Genomic DNA, 23,261 nt, shown 5'->3' with positions numbered 1-23,261 from the left:
AGGGGAAAAGCACGCACTGGGGCCTGTTGAAGGATGCGGGGAAAGAGCATTAGGAAAAACAGCTAATGCATGCAGAGCTTAATACCTAGGTGATGGGTTGATAGGTGCAGCAAACCACCATGGCACACATTTACCTATTTAACAAACCTGCACATCCTGCACAGGTACCCCCAAACTTAAAAAATAAAAATAAACAAATGAATAAATAAAATAAAAAGCTAATTATAATAATAATAGCTCTTCTGACTGGTGTGAGATGGTAGCTCATTGTGGTTTTGATTTGCATTCCTCTAATGATCAGTGATGTTGAGCTTTTCTTTATATGAACATTGGCCATGTGTATGTCGTCTTTTGCAAAGTCTCTGTTCATGTCGTTGGCCCTCTTTTTTATGAGTTTGTTTTTTTCTTGTAAATTTGTTTAAATTCTTTGTAGGTGCTGGATATTAGATCTTTGTTGGATGCATAGTTTGCAAAAACTTTCTCCTGTTCTGTGGATTGTCTGTTTACAGACAATTGTCTTTTGCTGTCTAGGAAACTCAACATGGGGATTTTTATTACTTGCAACAAGTAAGGGGAACACTGGGCATAGCTTCTTTTTAAATTTTTTCTAGCAACAGGGCTGTTGCATGTTTAGTTTTCTAAAAAACTACCTAGTTGCTTTCCAGAGTGACTGTGTCATTTTACATTTCCCTCAGCAATGTATGAGTGATCCAGTTTCTCTGCATATTCACCAGCATTTGGTGTTGTCACTATTTTTGTTTTGGCCGTTGTGATAAGTGAGTAGTGGTATATCACTGTAGTTTCAACTTACCTTTCCCTGACTTGCATTTCTACTTCTTTTCATGTGCTTATTTTCCATTTGAACATCATCTCCGGTGAAATGTGTGTTTATCAATTTTCCCTATTTTTTAGTTTAATTTTTGATGTTTTTTACTATAGAGTTTTAAACCGTTTTTAAAATTGTTTTCTCTCATGCTGTAGATTATCATCACCCTAACAATTTTTTTTCAGGGCAAAATTTCTTAATTTTTATAAAGTTTAATGTATTTTTTTCTTTTATTGATCATGCTTTTGATGTTAGGTCTAAGAACTCTCCACCTAGCCCTAAATCTTGAAGATTTTCTCCTAAAAAGATTTACAGTTTTCTAAAAGTTTTATAGCTTTACATTTTATATTTATTATCTACTTTGACTTAATTTTAGCATAAGGTGTGATATCTGAGTCCAGGTTAATTTTTGTGCCTGTGCATCTCCAATTGCTCCGGCAGCAATTGCTCCATTACTGAATGATGATATTCATTTAATTATTTTGCACCTTTATCAAAAAAGAGTTGGGCATGTTTGGGTCTATTTTGGGGTTTTCTATTCTATTCCAATAATCTGTGTATCTATTCCTTCAACCAATGGCACGCTTGAAATCTGGTAGACTGGTTCCTCCAACTTTATTCTTGTTTTTAAAAGTTGTTTTGGCTATTTTAGTTCCTTTGCTCCTCCATATACATTTTGAAATAAGTTTGTCTATACCTGCATAAAAACTTGGAAATTTGCCAGAAATTGGATTAAATCTGTATAGTAAATTGAAGAAAATTGACATCTTTACTGAGTATAGTCTTTGAATCCATGAATGTAGGATGTCCCTTTATTGATTTAGAACTTTTATTTCTTTCATCAGCGCTTGTAGTTTTCAGCATACAAGTCCTGCACATAGGTTGTTAATTTATGCCTAAATATTTCATTTTTCAGTTAATGTAAATGGTATTACCCTTTTAATTTTGGTATCCAGATGTTTATTCTAGCATATAATTATTTTTTATTCTTATATGGTTATCATGTATCCCGCAACTTTGATGAACTCATTTATTAGTTCTAGAAATTTTTCTTGTTGGTTTCTTGGGATTCTCTATGTAGACAATCATATCATCTGCAAATAAGAGCAATTTTCTTTCTTTGTGATCTGTATGCCTTTTGGTTCCCATTTATACTTTATTACACTGGATAGAACTTCCATCACTATATTGAATCAGAGTAGTGAGACTGATTGTTTTTCTTTGTTCCAATGTTAGGAAAAAAGGTATACAGTCTTTCTCCACTAAGTATAATGTTAGCGGTAAGGAATTTTTTAGATGCTTTATATAAAGTTACATAAGTTCTGCTCTACTCCTATTTTGCTCAGTTTTTTTTTTTAAATCATGAGTGCTTATTGAGTTTTCTCAAAAGCTTTTTCTGCACAGATTTGTATAATTATGTAAGTTTTCCTTGTTAGTCTATTAATAGGGAGGGTGACATTAATTGATATTCAAATATTGAACCAGCCTTGTATCCCTGGAATAGATTCCAGTTGATCATGGTGCATAATTCTTTGTATATATTGTTGAATTCTGTTGGCTAATATTTTATTAAGGAGTTTTGCATCTATATTCATAAAGGATATTTATCTGTAGTTTACTTTTGTTGTACTGTCTTGGTGTGGTTTCATTATAAACTAAATTGAGAAATGTTCCTGATTCTGTTTCCTAAAATATGTTGTGTCTAATTAGTGCTTATTCTTCTTTAAGCATTTGATACGATTCTTCAGTGAAAATATTGGGGCCTGGAGACTTCTTTTTTATGGAATTTTTAGTTGAGAATTACATTTTCTTAATAATTATTGCTATTCAATGATCTACTTCATATTGAGTTGTCGTAGCTGTATGTTTTGAAGAAGTGGTCCCTTTCATCTAAGTCATCAAATCTATGTGTTGTATTAGAGTTCTTTAGAAAAGCAGAACCAACAGGATATATATATATGGGAAACAAAAGGCATACAGATCACAAAGAAAGAAAATTGCTCTTATTTGCAGATGATGTGATTGTCTACATAGAGAATCCCAAAGAACAAACAAAAATTTCTAGAACTAATAAATGAGTTCATCAAAGTTGCAGGATACATATATATGTGTGTGTGTGTGTGTGTGTATATATATATAGAGAGAGAGAGAGACAGAGAGAGATAAATGTATAAAGAAAATATTTATTAGAGGAATTGGCTCATGTGATTATAGAGGCCAAGAAGTCCCATAATATGCTGTATGCAAGCTGTACACCCAGGAAGCCAGTAATTCAGTCTGAGGCCAAAGGCCTGGAAACCAAGGTGGCTACTGGTGTAAGTCCCAGAGTCCAAAAGTCTGAGAATCAGGAGTGCTAATGTGTAAGGGCAGGAGAAAATAGATGGTGCATTTTCCTTCATGAAGAGAAAAAAGTTGCCCTTTTTTCACCCTTTTGTTCTATTTGGTCCCTCAATGGATTGGATGATGGCCACTCACATTGGTGAGGCGCTTTAGTCAGTCTACTGATTCAAATGCTAATCTTGTCTGGAAACACCCTCACAGACATGCCCAGAAATAATGCCTTACCAGCTACTTGGGTATCCCTCAACCCAGTCAAGTTGATACATAAAATTAGCCGTGACATTTGTGTAGAGTTAACCATAGAATTCCTTTATCATCCTTTTTATGTCTGCATGATGGGTAGTGATTTTCTCTGTTTCATTCCTGACATCGGTGATGTGTGTCTTCTCTCTTGTTTTCCATCCACTGTGCTTTTGTCTGAGTATTCTAATCACTTGTCTTCCAGTGCCCTGACCTACATTTTATTTGTGCTCAACCCACTATAGTTATATATTAACTTCTTAATTGTAATTAATGTGTTTTTTAATTTTGACATAAACATTTGATTATTTCTATGGACTCCAGTTCTCTGGTAAATTCTCTATCTTTGCTACCTGGGTCATCAATGAATCTGTTTCTATTGTCTGTGCTTTCTCTTGGTTCTCTTTCTTAGTGGAATTGATAATTTCTTAATTCAATGCCAGATACTGTGTATGAAAATTATGAAGATTCTGCATGAGATTATCTTCTCCAGAGGAGATTCAGTTTTACTTCTGGCAGGCAGTAAGATTAAGGAAAGATCTAAATCCAATCATGGATTGAAGTAATTTGAGGCTGGGTTTAAATTTTTATAAGAATGTGTCTATTAAGCTGGGCATGGTGGCAAGGGTCTGTAGTCCCCACTGCTTGGGAGACTTACATGGGAGGGTCACACGAGCCTAGGAATTTGAGGCTGTAGTGCACTATTATCATGCCTGTGAATATTTCCCACTGCACTCCAGCTTGGGAAACCCAGTGAGACCCGATCTCTTAAAGAAAGAATTGGTTTATTTCTTACTCACTATTTCTGTGAGGGTATTACCCTTCTTGAGCCCCACAGAGAGCCTGAGGATTTACTAAGGTACCTCTACCATTTACAAATCTATAAAGGTCTCAAAGAAAAAAAGAATGTAGAATGTTGGACTCATCTCAGTGCATTTCCATTCTTCCCAAATGTTGATAGTTTTCCTAGATATCTAATATCCTTAATGAGGTGATATTTTTAAATGTTTTTAGTTAGCTTCTGTGCTTTCCAGAGGAAGGTTTTGTCTGCTGTAAGATTAGCAAAGCTATAAATGAAAACACTTATAAATCAGTATAAGATAGATAAGTAAGTTGAGAGAGTCTATGTTTTCTCAGTGAAGTAGTAGTTTAGGATATAGGCTATAAAGTGAGAGAGCTTGGAATGTAATGATGAAGTAAAGTGCTGGAGGGGAACCGCAAATGTTTGAAGTAGTCATTATGGGAAAATTGAAGGTGACGAGAAGTAAAATTATCTGTTCCTCTTCTCTGGCCTATATTATAGGTTATCTGTATTGTGGACACACTGACCAATATTGTTTTCTCATCCTAGGTGACCTACTGAAGTACTTGAGGGAAACAAAAGATTGTATTCGTTTATGTATCATTGCACTTTCTATTGAGTCGGAGGCAAATATGGTAATGCTTACTGCTCTGTTCAACAATGAAGCATATCATTCACCATCTGTGGCCCTGGCAGTGTTAGACAACATTCTTTTCAAGTCACTTTCTGGTGCCAATGCTTCCTTAACAGTTTCCAACAAACCTCAGCCACTCCCTGATATTGAAGAAAATGAAGAGTATGTTATTCTTTTCATTTGAATTCAATTTTACTCTTTAAATACATTATTTCCACTTTATCTGATTACATTTATATGATAAAAATAGCTATTGATTGAAATCTGTATTTTCTGCTGTGTTGATTTTCTGATATGTCTTCTTTTGTAGGCTTCAAAGTGGACAAAAATTGGCCATAAATTTACAATTTGGCATGGCTCTTTTGATCAATGGTTTTTGTCTCCTGACGGTGACTGAGAGAACCACTAAGGCGAAGCACATCCAGTTTGTGAGTGGTGTCTCTGTCATTGTGTACTGGCTTTCTGCCCTATTGTGTGATTTCATCATCTTCTTTGCCTCCTGCTGCTTAGTAATGGTGAGTGTGAAATGAAGTTCCTTGAGAGTTTGTTTTCCTTTTGTACCTCTTGGAAAATTACTATTCTAATGGTTATGAAATCTAGCTCTTGTCAATAAACCATCTTTGCTTATTATCTTGGAAAACACATTGCAAAAGTCTGGTGGTAGAAACTTTACCATATTCTTAGTTTAAAAAGTACCTTCTTTGCATGAAAATAGAAATGTAGACTAATGGAAAAAAATAGAGTACAGAAATAAACTCATGCATTTACCATCAGTTAATTTTTTACAAAGGTGACAAGAACACACAATGGGGAAAGAACAGTCTCTTCAATACATTGTGTTGGGAAATCTGGATATCCACATGCAAAAGAATCCATTTAGACCCCTATTTCACACCACATACAGATATCAACTTAAAATATAATGAAGACTTAAATGTAAGTCCTGAAGCTATAAAGCTACTAGAAGAAAACATAGGGGAAACATTCTTTTTTATGACCCCAAAAGCACGGGCAATAAAAGCAAAAATAGAAAATTGGGATTACATCAAACTAAAAAGCTTCTGCATAGTAAAGGAAACAATCAGTAGAGTCAAGAGAAAAATCTACAGAATGGGAGGAAATATTTATAAATCATACCTCTTAAAAGGGGTTAATATCCAAAATATATAAGGAACTCTTACAACTCAATAGCAAAAAATAACCTAATTTAAAAATGGGCAAAGGAATTGAATAGATTTTTCTCAGGAGAAGATATAAATGTTCAACAGGTATATGAACATTTGCTCAATTTTCCTAGTCATCAGGGAAATGCAAGTCAAAACCATGAGATAATTACCTCACACCTATTACGATGACTTTTTTTAAAAAAAAGATTTTATAAAAAGATAACTAGTATTGGTAAAGTTTGTACAAATTGGAACTCTTGCCAACTGTTGGTGGGAATGCAAAATGGTGCCCCTGCTATGAAAAACAATGTGGTGGTTCCTCAGAATATTAAAAATAGAACTACCATATTATCAGACAATCCTATTTCTGATTATTTATCAAAAAGGGTTCAAATCAGGATCTCAGGCCGGGTGCGGTGGCTCAAGCCTGTAATCCCAGCACTTTGGGAGGCCGAGACGGGCGGATCACGAGGTCAGGAGATCGAGACCATCCTGGCTAACACGGTGAAACCTCGTCTCTACTAAAAAATACAAAAAACTAGCTGGGCAAAGTGGCGGGCGCCTGTGGTCCCAGCTACTCGGGAGGCTGAGGCAGGAGAATGGCGTGAACCCGGGAGGCGGAGCTTGCAGTGAGCTGAGATCCGGCCACCGCACTCCAGCCTGGGCGACAGAGCCAGACTCAGTCTCAAAAAAAAAAAAAAAAAAAATCAGGATCTCAGAGACCTACCATCACTCCTAATTCACTGAACACTATTCATAATAGCTAAAATGTGGAAAAAAAAAAAAAAAGCCTAAACATTCATCAGCAGATGAATGAATAAAGAAAATGTCACATATACATACAATGGAATATTATTCAGACTTAGAAAAAAAGATGATTCTGGCTGGGCACAGTGGCTCACGCCTATAATCCCAGCATTTTGGAAGGCCAAGGTGGGTGGATCACCTGAGGTCAGGAGTTTGACACCAGCCTGGCCAACATCTAGTGAAATCCTGTCTCTACTAAAAAATACAAAAATTAGCTGGGTGTGGTGGCACATGCCTGTAGTTCCAACTACTTGGGAAACTGGGGCAGGAGAATTGCTTGAACCCAGGAGGTGAAAGTTGCAGTGAGCCGAGATCGTGCCCTTGCACTCCAACATGGGTGACAGAATGAGACTCCATCTCAAAAAAAAGAACAAAAAAAAAAAAATAAGGTGACTCTGACATTTGCTACAATATGGATGAATCTTGAGGACATTATGCTAAGTAAAATAAAGCAATCACAGAAAGTCAAATATTTCATGATTCCACTTACATGATATATCTAAAATAGTCAAATGTATAAAATCAAATAGTTGAATGGTGGCTGCTAGGGGCTTGGAGAATAGGATAATGGAAAGTTACTAATCAGTGAGCATAAAGTTTCACTCAAACAAGATAAATAAGCCTTAGAGATTTGTAGTAAAAGATTGTACTTACAGTTAACAATCATATATTTTACGCTTAAAAATGTATTAAGAATGTAAATCTTATGTTTAATGTTCTTTTTACATTAAAAGAAAATAAGGAGTAATTATACATTTCCAAATTTAAAAAAAAACTAATAGACTGTTGCTAGCAGTCATGCCCTACAAGAAATTCTGAAGAGAATTCTTCAGTCTGAAATGAAAGGACACTTGACAGTAACTCAAATCCAAATGAAGAAATAAAGGATACCAGACAAGTAAAAACATAGATAAATGTAAAATGCAGTATTAATATATTTTTGTTTATAGCTCTTATATTTTTTCATTTAAAAGGCATCTGTGTAAAGCAATAGTTATAAATCTATCATGATGGACACACAATGTATAAAGATGTAATTTGTGATAATAATAGCATAAAAGGCAGAGAGGTTAGCTATATAGGTACAAAATATTTGTATTATATTGAAATTAAGTTGGTATTAATCTAAATTGTATTGTTATGAATTGGATGTTTATTGTAATTTCCAACCACTAATATAACAACCCAACTACATGGAGTCTTAAAAGACAATAGAATTAAATGGCACACTCAAAAATATCTATTCAACACAAATGGCAGAATAAATGAATGGAAAAATATAATGATGTAATACATAACCAAATGACAGAAAAACTTACAGGTAATTACATTAAATATAAATGGATTAAACTCGAATTAAAAGTAGGCATTAGTAGAATGATTCCAAAAACATAATCTAACTGATACGTACAAGAGACTCACTTTAGGTTCATTGACACAAATAATTTGAAAATAAAATGATGAAAGAGCTTCTTTAAAAGATAACTAGTATAGCTTTAATAATATTCAAAGCAGACTTTACAACAAAAATCATTAGGATAACAAAAGAAGAAATGTAAAATGTTTCAACTGTCATGTAAAACAGTTTTGTGGTTCTTCAAAAATTAAACATACAATTACCATATGATTCAGCAATTACACTCCTAGATTTATACCCAAGAGAACTGCAAACATCAATTTTTTTAATACTTGAAAATGAAAGTCCCAAATATCATAAATGGAATTAAACATACAATTACCATATGATTCAGCAATTACACTCCTAGATTTATACCCAAGAGAACTGCAAACATCAATTTTTTAAATACTTGAAAATGAAAGTCCCAAATATCATAAATGGATAAATAAAATATGGTATATCAATACAATACAATGGAACATTACTTAACCATAATCAAGAATGAAATGCTGATACCTGCTACAGCTTGCATGAACCGTAAAAAATTATGCTAACTGAAATAAGCTAAGGACAAAAGGCCATATATTGCATGATTCCATTTACTTAAAATGTCCAAAATAGGTAAATTCATAGACACAGAAAGCAGATTAATAGTGCCAGGAATAGTGGTTACTTTTACAGGGATTGGAGGAGTTTCTGATAGGCTTCTGTGGGTATTGGCATTGTAGTAGTTTCCCAGGGAATTGCTTTGTGATAATTCATTATGATAATTCATTTATGTTATATATACTTTTCTGAATATGTGGTATATTTCATAATAAAGTGGTTAAAATATTTACTTGAAAATTTTGTTTGCATTTTCACTTGTAGATTAAGTTGAGTAGAATCTAAATATTCACAATGCATGAGTCTCTTGTTCAAGAACAACTATATTACTTACTTATCCAACAAGGAATTCAGCGTTTTTTTTGTTTTTGTTTTTGTTTTTGTTTGAGACAGAGTCTTGCTCTGTCACCCAGGCTGGTGTGCAGTGGTGCAATCTCGGCTCACTGCAAGCTCCGCCTCCTGGGTTCCCGCCGTTCTCCTGCCTCAGCCTCCCGAGTAGCTGGGACTACAGTCGCCTGCCACCATGCCTAGCTAATTTTTTATTTTTTTATTATTATTATTATTTTTTTTTTTTGTATTTTTAGTAGAGACGGGGTTTCACTGTGTTAGCCACGATGGTCTTGATCTCCTGACCTCATGATCCACCTGCCTTGGCCTCCCAAAGTGCCAGGATTACAGGCAGGAGTCACTGCACCCAGCCCAGAATTCAGCTTTTCTTTGAAATAGGTTATGATTTGTGACATTGAAAGATCATAAGACTTTGAACACAGAAATTCCTAGGTCACACTAACTTTTATTTGATTTCTTCATTTTATTTATTCTTTTAGGTTTACAGAATGCTTAGTCACAAACAAAATAATTATAGCTTCAGGGACCGGATTCATCTATTTCCCGCAAATCTTCTCTTATTTTTGCTACCACCACCAAGAACATCAGTCAATATAATGATTATTCTTAGCTTAATCTTACTATTTACTTCTTGCTTGTCTTGCTACATAATCATGTAATTGCCCAAAGGGACCATCTTGTCATTTGTGGAGAAGTGATATCTATTAACTAATGAGATATAAATTTCCAGAAATTTATTTCTTTTCACAGCTACAGGTTCCTCTCCACCGCCACCATCCATTCTAATTTTGTGTTCCACTGTCTGGTTTAGTGGCTTTGGTGAATGTGAGGGAGAAGTGGGGAAGTAGAATAGAACCTGGTGGCCCAGTTTAACGGTGCATAGCAGTGGGTAGAGTGATAGGTAAGTTATGTAGTCAAAGAAAAAAATCTTTGGAGAAAGTGTGTCTTTGGAGAAATAATCTACTTTCTGGGAAACTTGCCAGTATTATTGCAATAACTGTTCCAAGTAGAAAAGAAAATAATAAAGGAAAGTATAGTGGCTCTGCTCACTGGAATGCCCTCTGATGAAGAGGTAAAAATAACTTACTTCATCCTCGTGGGATAAGGTTTTGATTTTTTGTTTTGTTTTGTTTTGTTTTTTTGAGACAGGTCTCACTCTGTCACCCAGGCTGGAGTGCACTGGCACAATCACAACACACTGCAGTCCCCACCTCCTGAGCCTTAGCCTCCCAAAATGCTGGGATTACAGGCATAAGCCACAATGCCCATCCCCAGGGCTGAAGTTTTTGTTTTGTTGATTATTCTACTTTAAGTTCTGGGATACATGTGCAGAACATGCAGTTTTGTTACATAGGTATACATGTGCCATGGTGGTTTGCTGCACCTATCAACCTGTCATCCAGGTTTTAAGCCCTGCGTGCATTAGGTATTTGTCCTAATACTCTCCCTCCCCTTGCTCCCTATCCTCTGACAGGCCCCAGTGTGTGATGTTCCCCTCCACATGTCCATGCATTCTCATTGTTCAACTCTCACTTATGAGCGAGAGCATGTGGTGTTTAGTTTTCGGTTCCTGTGTTAGTCTGCTGAGAATGATGACTTCCAGCTTCATCCATGTCCTTGCAAAGCTCATCAACTCATTCCTTTTTATGGCTGCATAGTATTCCATGGTGTGTATGTGCCACATTTTCTTTATCCAGTCTGTCATCGATGGGCATTTGGGTTGGTTCCAAGTCTTTGCTATTGTAAATAGTGCTGCAATAAACATATATGTGCATGTGTCTTTATAGCAGAATGATTTATAATCCTTTAAGTATATACCCAGTAATGGGATTGCTGGATCAAATGGTATTTCTGGTTCTAGATCCTTGAGGAATCACCACACTGTCTTCCACAGTGGTTGAACTGGTTTACACTCCCACCAACAGTGTAAAAGCATTCCTATTTCTCCACAGCCTCACCAGCATCTGTTGTTTCCTGACTTTTTAATAATCACCATTCTAACTAGCATAAGATGGTATCTCATTGTGGTTTTGATTTGCATTTCTGTAATGACCAGTGATGTTTTAAGAGGCAGATTGACTTAATTAATGACTAGTCCCATGCTAAATAAAGACAGGACTTGCTATTTCCTTCTCTAAATGTTTTGGCTTAGTTTCTTTTTTCACTTGCCCTTCACTTTGCCTTTATCTCTGTACCCTTTGTGTTTCAGGGAGTGATAAAATACTGCAAATTAGATATTTATGTCACGGATTACCACATTCTGGAAACTATGCTGATCTTCACGCTGTATGGCTGGTCTGCCATTCCCTTTGTGTACCTGATAAGCTTTGTGTTTTCTGGAAGTACTTCTGCCTACATCAAACTTCTCCTACTCAGCTACTTTTCAGGCACTTTTGGTTTCCTCATAGGCGAGATAATAGAAAACAGTAAGTGTGAAGTTTCACAAAATTTCTCCTTCTCCAGAAGGCAGCAGTAAATAAGTAAGGAGTAATGGACCTACAGATACTTAAGAACATTTACAGACAACTAAATTCTAGGTTTTAGAGGAAATTTTGTACTTCATGTACAGCAATAAACTTACTTTGACTGCCTGTGATATTCTAGGCATTGTGCTGCCAGATCTGTATGAATTAAAAAAAAAAGAAGAAAGATCCAGGCATGGTGGCTCATGCCTGTAATCCAAGCCCTTTGGGAAGCTGAGGTGGGCGGATCATGAGGTCAAGAGATGGAGACCATCCTGGCCAACATGGTGAAACCCTGTCTTTACTAAAAATACAAAAATTAGCTGGGCGTGGTGGCATGCACCTGTAGTCCCAGCTACTTGGGAGGCTGAGGCAGGAGAATTGCTTGAACTAGGGAGGAAGAGGTTGCAATGAACCAAGATCATGTCACCAAAAAAAAAAAAAGGAAAGAAACATGAAAAGCAGCTCAACAGTCAAAGACAGGTTTATTTTTGGAGCGTAAACCTGAGAGGGGCTTCTGGCCAATTTTGGTCAGGAGCCCACTCTCTTACAGACAGAGTATATCTTGGTTTTAGGGTGAGAGAGCTTATCACAGGCTTGGAATGTTTCTGTGTGGGTGAGAAGTTTATTGTGGGGTTGGAATATCTCTGTTTGGAGGGGAGGTTATCTTGAGGCTGACATTTCTCTGGCCGGAGGGGAGATTATCTCAGGACTGGCATATCTCTGGCCAGTGTCTCATGTGTCCGTGTGAAGAGATCACCAAACAGGCTTTGTGTGAGCAACATGGCTGTTCATTTCACCTGGGTACAGGTGGGCTGAGTCCAAAAAAGAAGTCAGCAAAGGGTAGTGGGATTATCATTTGTTCTTATAGGTTTTGGGATAGGCGATGGAACTAAGAGCAGTGTTTTGGGGGTAGGGGATGGATCTCACAAAGTACATTCTCAAGGGTGTGGAGAATTACAAAGAACCTTCTTAAGGATGGGGGAAGATTATAAAGAACCTTCCTAAGGGTGGGGACTATTACAAAGTACATTCATCAGTTAGGTTGGGGCAGAAATAAATCACAATGGTGGAATGTCATCGGTTAAGGCTATTTTCACTTTTTTTGTGGATCTTCAGTTGCTTCAGGCCATCTGGATGTATACATGCAGGTCACTGGGGATATGATGTCTTAGCTTGGGCTCAGAGGCCTAACATTCCTGTCTTCTTATATTAATAAGAAAAAACAAAATAGTGGTAAAGTGTTGGGGAGGCGAAAATTTTTGGAAGTGGTATGGAGAGATAATGGGCGATGTTTCTCAGGGTTGCTTTGAGCGGGATTAGGGGTGGCACGGGAACCTCCAGTGGGAGAGATTCAACTGAAGAAAGATTTTGGGGTAAGGGATGATATTGTGGGGTTGTTAGAAGGAGCATTTGTCATATAGAATTATTGGTGATGGCCTGGATGCAGTTTTGTATGAATTGAGAAACTAAACAAAAGACACAACATCCAAATAAGAGAAAGAAAAAAACAGGTATTAAAGGACTAAGAACTGGGAGTACCCAGGACATCCAACTACAGTGTCCAAGGGGGTTCAGTGTAATTATTTGCTTGGTTGGTGAGTTTTGGAGCTCTATCCTTGAATTTTTTTATGTTGTCATATACCAGGCCAGATTGATTTAGGTAAAAACATTCTTCATTTAAAAATATACAGAGTCCCACCTCCTTTTTTTTTTAGCAGTAAGTCAGGGCCTCGTTGAATTTGGAGGAAAGAGAAATGCAAAGCCAGCAATTGTTTGTTAAAGAAGGATTAGAAATGGCTAGGAGAGAGTGAGTGAGATTGATAGTGTGGTGGAGATAGCTGGGGAGAGGTAGAGGGTGGCATAAGAACAGGAATGAGAATAAGAGTAAGTATAAAAGTAAAGAACAGGACTTCATCAGGGTGAAAGTATTGGAGTGTACTTTGTCACTGAAGATCTTCTATCCACTTAAAGAGATACTTAAGGGTGGCAGTTTGAGGTAAAACCAGGAGCCACTAAATACCAAGAGCCTGAGAAACTGCTTGGGTGATTTGACTAATAAAGGCTGGTCCACTATCAGACTGTATAGAGGTGGGAAGGCCAAACCAAGGAATTATGTCTGACAGAAGGGAAGAAATGACCATGGTGGCCTTCTCAGACCCTGTGGGAAAGGCCTCTATCCATCCAGTGAAAGTGTCTACCCAGACCAAGAGGTATTTTAGTTTCCTGACTTGAGGCATGTGAGTAAAGTCAATTTGCCAGTCCTAGGTGGGGGCAGATCCCCGAGCTTGATATGTAGGGAAGGGAGGGGGCCTGAATAATCCCTGAGGAGTAGTAGAATAGCAGATGGAACACTGAGAAGTGATTTCCTTGAGGATAGATTTCCACGATGGAAAGGAAATGAGAGGTTCTAAGAGGTGGGCTAGTGGCTTGTAACCTACATGGAAGAGGTTATGAAATGACGACAGAATAGAATGGGCCTGTGAGGCTGGAATGAGATATTTTCCTTGGTCCAAGAACCATTTGCCTTGTGTGGGAAGAGATTGATAGGTGGAAGTTTCAGTGGGGGAGTAGGTGGGAGTGACCAGGTGAGAAGGAGAAAATCTGCCGTGAAGGATAGAAGTTGGAACGCTAGCTGCTTTTTTAGCTACCTTATCAGCATAAGCATTGCCCTGAGTGATGGGATCTGATGCCTTTTGATGGCCCTTGCAGTGTATGACTCCAGCTTCATTTGGAAGTAAAGCGGCCTCGAGAAGAGTTTTTATTAAAGAGGCATTAATGATGGAGGACCCTTGCATAGTGAGAAAACCTTTCAGCACATAAAACAGCATGGTGGTGCAGGATATGGGGTCAGTATAAATATTGATGCGTAGTCCATTTGCAAGAGTGAGGGCCCGAGTTAAGGCAATGAGTTTGGCTTGCTGAGAGGTAGTGGAGTGGGGCAGAGCAGTAGCCTCAATGATAGATGTGGAAGATACTATAGCATAGGCTGCCTTTGCTAGTGTGTGGCGATTAGGCCTGGTGGAACTGCCATCAGTAAACCAAGTGTCATCAGGGTGAGGAACACGAAAGAAGGAAATACTGGGAAATGGAGTGAATGTCAGGTGGATCAGGGAGATACAGTCATGGGAGTGGGGGCCAGCCTAAGACAGTAAGGTCAAGTTGTTTGGACAGAAAGGCTACAGGGCACAGTCCCGGCTCTTGTGTAAGAATTTTGACCGCACAGCCCTGTACTTTGCCTGTGCGTAATGAAAAGGGTTGGGATGAGTTAGCAAGAGCCAGCATGGGGGCAGCTTCTAGGGCTGTTTTTTTTTTTTTTTTTTTTTTTGAGACGGAGTCTGGCTCTGTCACCCAGGCTGGAGTGCAGTGGCCAGATCTCCGCTCACTGCAAGCTCCACCTCCCGGGTTCGCGCAATTCTCCTGCCTCAGCCTCCCGAGCAGCTGGGACTACAGGCGCCCGCCACCTCGCCTGGCTTATTTTTTTTTGTATTTTTAGTAGAGACGGGGTTTCACTGTGTTAACCAGGATGGTCTCGATCTCCTGACCTCGTGATCCGCCCGTCTCAGCCTCCCAAAGTGCTGGGATTACAGGCTTGAGCCACCGCGCCCGGCCAGGGCTGTTTTTAAGGAATGGAAAGAGGAGTGGCGAAAGGATTTAGGATCTATGGGGTCAGCTAGGTTTGCTTTTGTGAGTTTACATAATGGTTTAGTCAGGATGGTAAAACTAGGTATCCAAAGGCGGGAGTACCTAACCATGCCTAGTATGGAAAGTTGTTGTTTTGTAGAAGGGGTTCGGGTTTGGGAGGTTAGCCGGACACAATCAGCAGGGAGAGCACATGTGTTTTCATGAAGAATTATGCCGAGATAGGTAACAGATGAAGAAGAAATTTGGGCTTGACTGAAGTAATGGGGCTGTCTGTGAAGTCTTGTGGCAGTACAGCCCAGGTAAAATGCTGAGCCTGATGGGTGTCAGGGTCAGTCCAAGTGAAAGCGAAAAGAGGCTAGGATGAAGGGTGCAAGGAATAGTAAATAAAGCATGTTTGAGATCCAGAACAGAATAATGGGTTGTGGAGGGAGGTATTAAGGATAGGAGAGTATATGGGTTTGGCACCACGGGGTGGACAGGCAAGACGATTTGGTTGATAAGGTGCAGATCCTGAACTAACATGTAAGATTTGTCTGGTTTTTGGACAGGTAAAATAGGGGAATTGTAAGGAGAGTTTATAGGCTTTAAAAGGCCTTGCTGTAACAGGTGAGTGATAACAGGCTTTAATCCTTTTAAAGCGTGCTGCGGGATGGGATATTGGTGTTGATTGGGGTAAGGGTGATTAGGTTTTAATGAGATGGTAAGGGGTGCATGATCGGTCGCCAAGGAGAGAGTAGAGGAGTCCTATACTTGTGGATTAGGGTGGGGGGATACAAGGGGAGGATGTGAAGGAGGCTTTGAACTGGGGAAAAAGGCAGCGATGAGGTGTGGCTGTAGCCCAGGAGTAGTCAGGGAAGCAGATAATTTAGTTAAAATGTCTCAACTTAATAAGGGAGCTGGGCAGTTGGGGATAACTAAGAAGGAGTGCTTAAAAGAATGTTGTCCAAGTTGGCACCAGAGTTGGGGAGTTTTAAGGGGTTTAGAAGCCTGGCCATCAATACCCACAACAGTTATGGAGGCAAAGGAAAAAGGTCTTTGAAAAGAAGGTAATGTGGAGTGGGTAGCCTCCGTATTGATTAAGAAGGGGACGGACTTACCCTTCACTCTAAGAGTTACCCAAAGCATCTTTGATGGTCCAGGAGGCTTCCGAGGCGATGGGACAGCGACAGTCTTCAGCCACTAAGCCAAGAAGATCTGGGAAGGAGTCAGTCAGAGCCTTGGGCCAGAGTTCCGGGGGCTCTGGGAGTGACTGCCGGATGAGTTGGACAGTCCGATTTCCAGTGGGGTCCCGCACAGATGGGACACTGCTTAGGAGGAATCCGGGGCTGCAGGCATTCCTTGGCCCAGTGGCCAGATTTCTGGCACTTGTAGCAAGCTCCTGGGGAAGGAGGTTCTGGAGGAACCCCTGGCAGCTGCGGTTCAGGCATTTGCAGTTCTTGTGTGCTGGAGATATGGCTGAGGTCTGTCTCACAGTGGAGGCAAGGAATTGCAACTCAGAAATACATTGCTACTTGGTTGCCCCTACTCTATTATTGTATACCTTGAAGGCGAGGTTAATTAAGTCCTGTTGTGGGGTTTGAGGGCTGGAATTTAATTTTTGGAGCTTTATTTAATGTCAGGAGCAGATTGGGTAATAAAATGATGTTGAGAATGAGACAGCCTTCTGACTTTTCAGGGTCTAGGGCTGTAAAGCATCTCAGGGTTGCTGCCAAATAGGCCATGAACTGGGTTGAGTTCTTATATTTGATTTAAAAAAGAGCCTAAATGCTGATTTGGGAGAGGTCAAATAAAGAAAAAGGAGCATTAACCTTGACTATGCCTTCAGCTCCAACCACCTCTCTAAGAGGAAATTGTTGGGCAAGTGGTGGAGGGCTAGTCGCGGAACAAAACTGTAAGCCAGACCGGGTGTGAGGAGGGGAGGTGATAGAAGGATTATAGGGTGGGGGAGCAGAAGCTGAGGAAAAATTGGGACCTAGCTCGGCCTGGCGAGGAGCAGCCTGGGGAGGAGGGGAGAGGTCAGATGGGTCTGTAGAAAAGGAAGATTCAAAAGACTCAGAGACGCTTGGGGTTGGGAGTGAAGGGACAGGCGGGAGGGAAAGAAGATTTGGGACGAGTCTCGTTGGGAGCAGAGACTAGGGAGGGATCAACGTGTAAAAGAATGCCTGGATGTCAGGCACCTCAGACCATTTGCCCATTTTTCGACAAAAATTATCTCGATCCTGTAGGATAGACACATCGAAAGTGCCATTCTCTGGCCACTTGGAACTACTGTCGAGTTTGTACTGGGGCCAAGTGGTGTTGCAGAAGAAAAGAAGACGCTTAGATTTTAGGTCAGGTGAGAGTTGAAGAGGTTTTAAGTTCTTGAGAACACAGGCTAAGGGAGATGAAGGAGGAATGGAGGGTGGAAGGTTGCCCATAGTGAAGGAGGCAAGTTTAAAGAGAAGGGTAGAGACACGGAGAAGGGGGTGGGGAGCAGCCCTGGACTGCAACATGGGTGAGCAGCCAAAGCAGGCATCCCTGCAGTTGACTTGCCACCAAGGGAATGTGGGTGAATGACCAAGACAGGCATCCCCATGGAGATCAGACACCATTGGAACGTGGGTGAATAAACAGAGAGGCGTCCCCACAATGATTAAACACCAAGGAAAGGCTGCCTTCCCGAGTCCATGACTGGTGCCAGAGTTTTGGGTCCACGGATAAAATGTGTCTCCTTTGTCTCTACCAGAAAACGAAAGGAACTGAAATTAAGAGAAGGGAGAGATTAAAGGATGGCACCAAGATTGAAAGGAGAAAGAGGTTGAGGGATAGTGAGAGAGGTTGGAGAAGAGAGTAAAAAGAGGCCGCTTACCAGATTTAAAATCGATGAGATGTTCCTTGGGTTGGTTGGTCTGAGGACCCAATGTCGTAGGTGGATCTCTTCACGGAGTGAGGATGAGAACAGGGGACTGGTCTCCCGAAGAAATCCCTCTAACCTGGGTCTTTGGCACCAAATGTCTCATGCATCCCTGTGAATAGATCACCAAACAGGCTTTGTGTGAGCAATGTGGCTGTTTATTTCACCTGGGTGCAGGCGGGCTGAGTACGAAAAAGGAGTCAGCAAAGGGTGGTGGGATTATCATTAGTTCTTATAGGTTTTGGGATAGGCGGTGGAGCTAAGAGCAATGTTTTGGGGGCAGGGGGCGGATCTCACAAAGTACATTCTCAAGGGTGGGGAGGATTACAAAGAACCTTCTTAAGGGTAGGGGGAGATGATAAAGGGTGGGGGAGATTACAAAGTACATTGATCAGTTAGGTTGGGGCAGAAATAAATCACAATGGTGGAATGTCATCAGTTAAGGCTATTTTCACTTTTTTTGTGGATCTTCAGTTGCTTCAGGCCATCTGGATGTATACATGCAGGTCACTGGGGATATGATGGCTTAGCTTGGGCTCAGAGGCCTGATGGTCAGGGAGGGATTTATTTTATGGTTGGAATATTTCTGATTGCAGATGTCATTTGTGGTTTATGGTCATGCTGACCTTAGCCACGAGGCTGATGCCCTTTGGATTTAGGCAGTTTTTGATCAAGGTGAACTTTAAAATGGTGGTGCTTGTCCAAGATGGCAATGCTCCTGCTCTGTCAAGATCTAGAATCCTCATATTGAAATGGTGAGACCCAATCTGAACTACAGGTCCTCTCTATCCCCACCTCCTGTATCTCCATCACATGAATCAAGGAATCAGTTTTGCAACTGAGTTTGAAATTGTAGGAGTATTTGTCACTGAGAATCATTTGTCAAAAGAGAGAACAAAGAGATAGCTTTCTTTTTAGAAAAGAAGGTCTTAGAAAGTTAGAGAAAGTTATATCTCAAATATATTAGTGTTATCCATTTAACTCTTTAAAGTGAAGTGCAGAGAGAGGAAAGAGTGAAGAACCTCGAGCTCTTTGTGAGATAACTAGCTGTTCCGTTCACAAGAAGCTTAACCTACTAACAAGATTTTCCAGAAAGAAGAAAAACTCTATTTACCTAACATACAAATAACTAAGCCAGTTTTCCTTGCTTCCAGTGAGTCTGAAATTTGTATCCCCTCATTTTCTTCCTCTCAATATATTTCATTATATATTTACTAAATTGACTATTATTATTGCCAACAAAAAGAGTCAAACTCTGTAAAATATTTGAAGAGATTTATTCTGAGCCAAATACGAGTGACCACGGCCCATGACACAGCCCTCAGGAGGTCTTGAGAACATGTGCCCAAGGTGGTAGGTGTACAGCTTGGTTTTATATATTTTAGGGAGGCATGAGACATCAGTCAAATACATTTAAGAAATACATCGATTTGGTTCAGAAAGGCAGGACAACTCAAAGCAGGGGCTTCCAGGCTATAGGTATATTTAAACATTTTCTGGTTGACAGTTGGTTGAATTTATCTGAACACCTGGGATCAATGGAAAGGAATGTTCAGGTTAAGATAAAGGATTGTGGAGACCAAGTTTTATTGTGCAGAGGAATCTCTCAGATAGCAGACTTCAGAGAGAGAGCAGGTTGTAAAGTGTTTCTTATTGGACCTAAAAGGGTTCTTGGCTCTTAATTGATTATCTCCTGGATCTGGAAAGAAAGGAAAGAAAACATTCTAAAGAATGTGGACTTTTCCCACAGGAGACTTTGCAGGGCAATTTCAAGGTATGGCAAGGAAATATATTTTGGGGTTAAATAGTTTTTCCTTGTCTCATAATGTTATGCCAAAGTCAGATTGAAAAGTAAGTCACGATATACAGGCCAAATTAAAACCCATCTGATGAGAATTTATGGTTTGTAATGCATGATTCCCTAGAACCCTTAGGTAGGAATTTGGGCAAGATAAAAAATTAGCTCTTAGTCCTCATTATGAAGAGAGATTTTAAAAGAGAGACTATTGTCACTCTTCTGTTGAATCCCTTTGTAAGTATAAATTTGAACTGTCTCAAGCACTTGATGTCTCCCTGCTGTTGTGTTATTAAGAAATTATTTTAGGCAGATAGAAAGGAAAAGGGGTCCTTGGGAAGTTTTTGTTTCCTTTAAAGCAGTTCCAGAAACGTTTCTTCTCTAGCAGGAAAGCCCTGGTTCTTAGAGCCCGGCTGGGAAGCTTTGATATGCAAATGCTGGCCATTAGAAACTGGGTCTACCCAAACATGGTGATTCCTGCCATCTTCTTGTTGCTCTTGCCCCCACATGTGCCTGGCAACATGGCCACCCCCACATATTCCCCAGTGTGTAGAACATCTTGGGGATCTGCATTTGCATATTAAAAGGCTAGGGTGGGAGGGACAGTTTTTTCTCAGGCTACATGAAAGACATGCCTGGTCAAACTGAGAGGTGACAGCATGCTGGCAGCCCTCGCTAACTCAGCACCTCCTCGGCCTCAGCGCCCACTCTGGCTGCACTTGAGGAGCCCTTCAGCCCACTGCTGCACTGTGGGAGCCCCTCTCTGGGCTGGCCAAGGCTGGAGCCAGCTCCCTATGCTTGTGGGGAGGTATGGAGGGAGATGCCTGGGCGGGAACCGGGGCTGCGCAAGGCGCTAGCAGGCCAGTGTGAGTTCCAGGTGAGTGTGGGCTCAGAGGGCCCCACACTCTGAGCGGTTGGCCAGTGCTGCTGGCTCCAGGCAGTAAGGGGCTTAGCACCTAGGCCAGCATCTGCAGAGGATGGGCTGGGTCCCACAGCAGTGCCTGCCCAACTGTGCCATGCTGGAATTCTCCCCCGGCCTCAGCCACTTCCCCTTGGGGCAGGGCTCCGGACCTGCAGCCCGCCAAGCCCGAACCACCCCCAGCCTGCCCTGTGCCGCCATGGGCTCCCGCAAGGCCTGAGCCTCCCCGATGGGCACCACCCCCTGCTCCGTGGTACCCAGTCCCATCTACTGCCCAAGGGCCGAGGAGTACGGGCACGTGAGGTGGGACTGGTGGGCAGCTCCGCCTGCGGCCCCTGTGTGGGATCCACTAGGCAAAGCCAGCTGGGCTCCTGAGTCGGGTGGGAACTTGGAGAACTTTCATGTCTAGCTAAAGGATTGTAAATGCACCAATTAGCACTCTGTGTCTAGCTTAAGGTTTGTAAATGCACCAGTCAGTGCTCTGTGTCTAGCTAATCTAGTAGGGACTTGGAGAACTTTTGTGTCTAGCTAAAGGATTGTAAATGCACCAATCAGCACTCTGTGTCTAGCTCAGGGATTGTAAAAACACCAATTAACACTCTGTCAAAATGGACCAATCAACTCTCTGTAAAATGGACCAATCAGCAGGATGTGGGTGGGGTCAGATAAGAGAATAAAAGCAGGCTGCGGGAGCCAGCAGTGGCAACCTGCTTGGGGCTGGTGTAACACCGTGGAAGCTTTGTTTTTTCGTTCTTTGCAATAAATCTTGCTGCTGCTCATTCTGGGTCTGCACTGCCTTTTTGAGCTGTAACACTCACCGCAAAGGTCTGCAGCCTTCACTCCTGAAGCCAGCAAGACCATGAACCCACCAGAAGGAATAAACTCTGAACACCTCCGAACAGTGTCAGAAGGAACAAACTCCAGACACCACATCTTTAAGAACTGTAACACTCACGGTGAGGGTCCGCAGCTTCATTTTTGAAGTCAGTAAGACCAAGAACCCACCAATTCCGGACACAAAACCAATACCCTGAGCCTTATGCAAATCAGACACCACCTCCTCCAGCCTCCTCATATAAACACCCACTTTTCCACCACACATGGAGTTTTCTCTTTGTTGGAATCCCCCCTCCCTCTGTCTCTGTACAGGAGAGCTGTTTTCTTCTTCTTTCCTTTTTTCTTGCCTATTAAACTTTTCACTCCTTAAAACCACTCCTATTGGTGCAAGACCAAGAACCCTGCTGTTCCTCCAGTCGTCTGAGCCGTATCAGTTGCAGAGCTCCACAAGCACAGGCTTCCTGCCTCATTCCCTTAACCTTTAACTGTCAAAAGGAAATCCCCTGAATTAATTCAAGATTGGCTTATATACTCCTTCAAGGATAAATCTTTCATGTGAGGAAGACTTGAGCCTCTGCATAGAAGACTAAAATACTTGCAGGAGCTATGCCTGGGTGCTCAGTCTCACAAAAGAATCCCCAAATTATGGAAAGCAAATATCTATATATTTTTGCATACACCTCCAAAGGGAAATACTGCGTGATGTGAGGAAGACTCACCTGAAAACATTGGAGTTTGTGAACCCTGACCTAGAATGAACTTTTGATTAAGAGACTAGAGAGGAGTAGTTGTGGCAGAATAAAAAATAAGATGAGATTACTGTTTTAGAAACTCAAAAAGTCATGTTTTAAGAAGAATATGTTGTGAAGAGTCATCTAGGGTGAGGATAAGAAAAGAAGAAAGTAGATTTGGCAATTAGAAAGCCAAGAGACTTCCCCTTCTCAGCTACATAACAAACACTGTGAATAATACTTTGACAAAAATAATGAACTGAGAAGAAAATATGGAATTGGCATAGACCAGCAATAAAGTGAAAGCCAGTGTCCTTGGAAGTAAGCAAGCATTTGTTTTTTTAAACATGAAACAAAATGAGTTTTCAAAGTTATGCAAAATATTAAGACAGACTACAATTTACCAGAGGGTTTGTTTGTTTTTGGCTTTATAAGTACATGGGTATAATTGCAAATTAAGTTTGTATTTATATTTTAGCTTATACATTGAGGATTGTATTTATTTTTTCAAATTTTCTAATTGACAAAGTTGGATGTATTAATAATGTACAAAATGTTTTGAAATATTATCTATATATATTGTAGAATAGATAAATCTAGCTAATTAGCATATGCATGACCTCAAATATGTATCATTTTTGTTGTGAGAGCACTTACCCAATTAGCTATAGTCCCCATGCTGTGCAATAGAGCTCTTGAACTCATTGCTACTATTAAACTGAATTTGTGTATCTTTTGCTCAACAACTCCCCCTCTGGTAATCGCCATTCTACTCTCTACTTCTATGAGATCTGCTTCTTTGGGATTCCAC

At 40.4% G+C, this 23,261-nt stretch overlaps 1 protein-coding gene across 1 annotated transcript in view; it reads left to right on the top strand.

Moving 5' to 3' along the window:
- Positions 1-23,261, top strand: part of LOC112613890 (ATP-binding cassette sub-family A member 3-like) — a 180,928-nt gene that overhangs the window by 110,396 nt on the left and 47,271 nt on the right. The window contains exons 19-21 of the mRNA XM_025369761.1: positions 4,758-5,004; positions 5,153-5,361; positions 11,382-11,594. Of these exons, the coding sequence (XP_025225546.1) occupies positions 4,758-5,004; positions 5,153-5,361; positions 11,382-11,594 (669 nt within the window). The remainder of the gene's footprint in view (positions 1-4,757; positions 5,005-5,152; positions 5,362-11,381; positions 11,595-23,261) is intronic.

Source organism: Theropithecus gelada, chromosome 20 (genome assembly GCF_003255815.1).
Source record: "Theropithecus gelada isolate Dixy chromosome 20, Tgel_1.0, whole genome shotgun sequence".
NCBI classification, from domain to species: Eukaryota; Metazoa; Chordata; class Mammalia; order Primates; family Cercopithecidae; genus Theropithecus; species Theropithecus gelada.
This window is presented reverse-complemented; position numbering and strand designations above follow the sequence as displayed.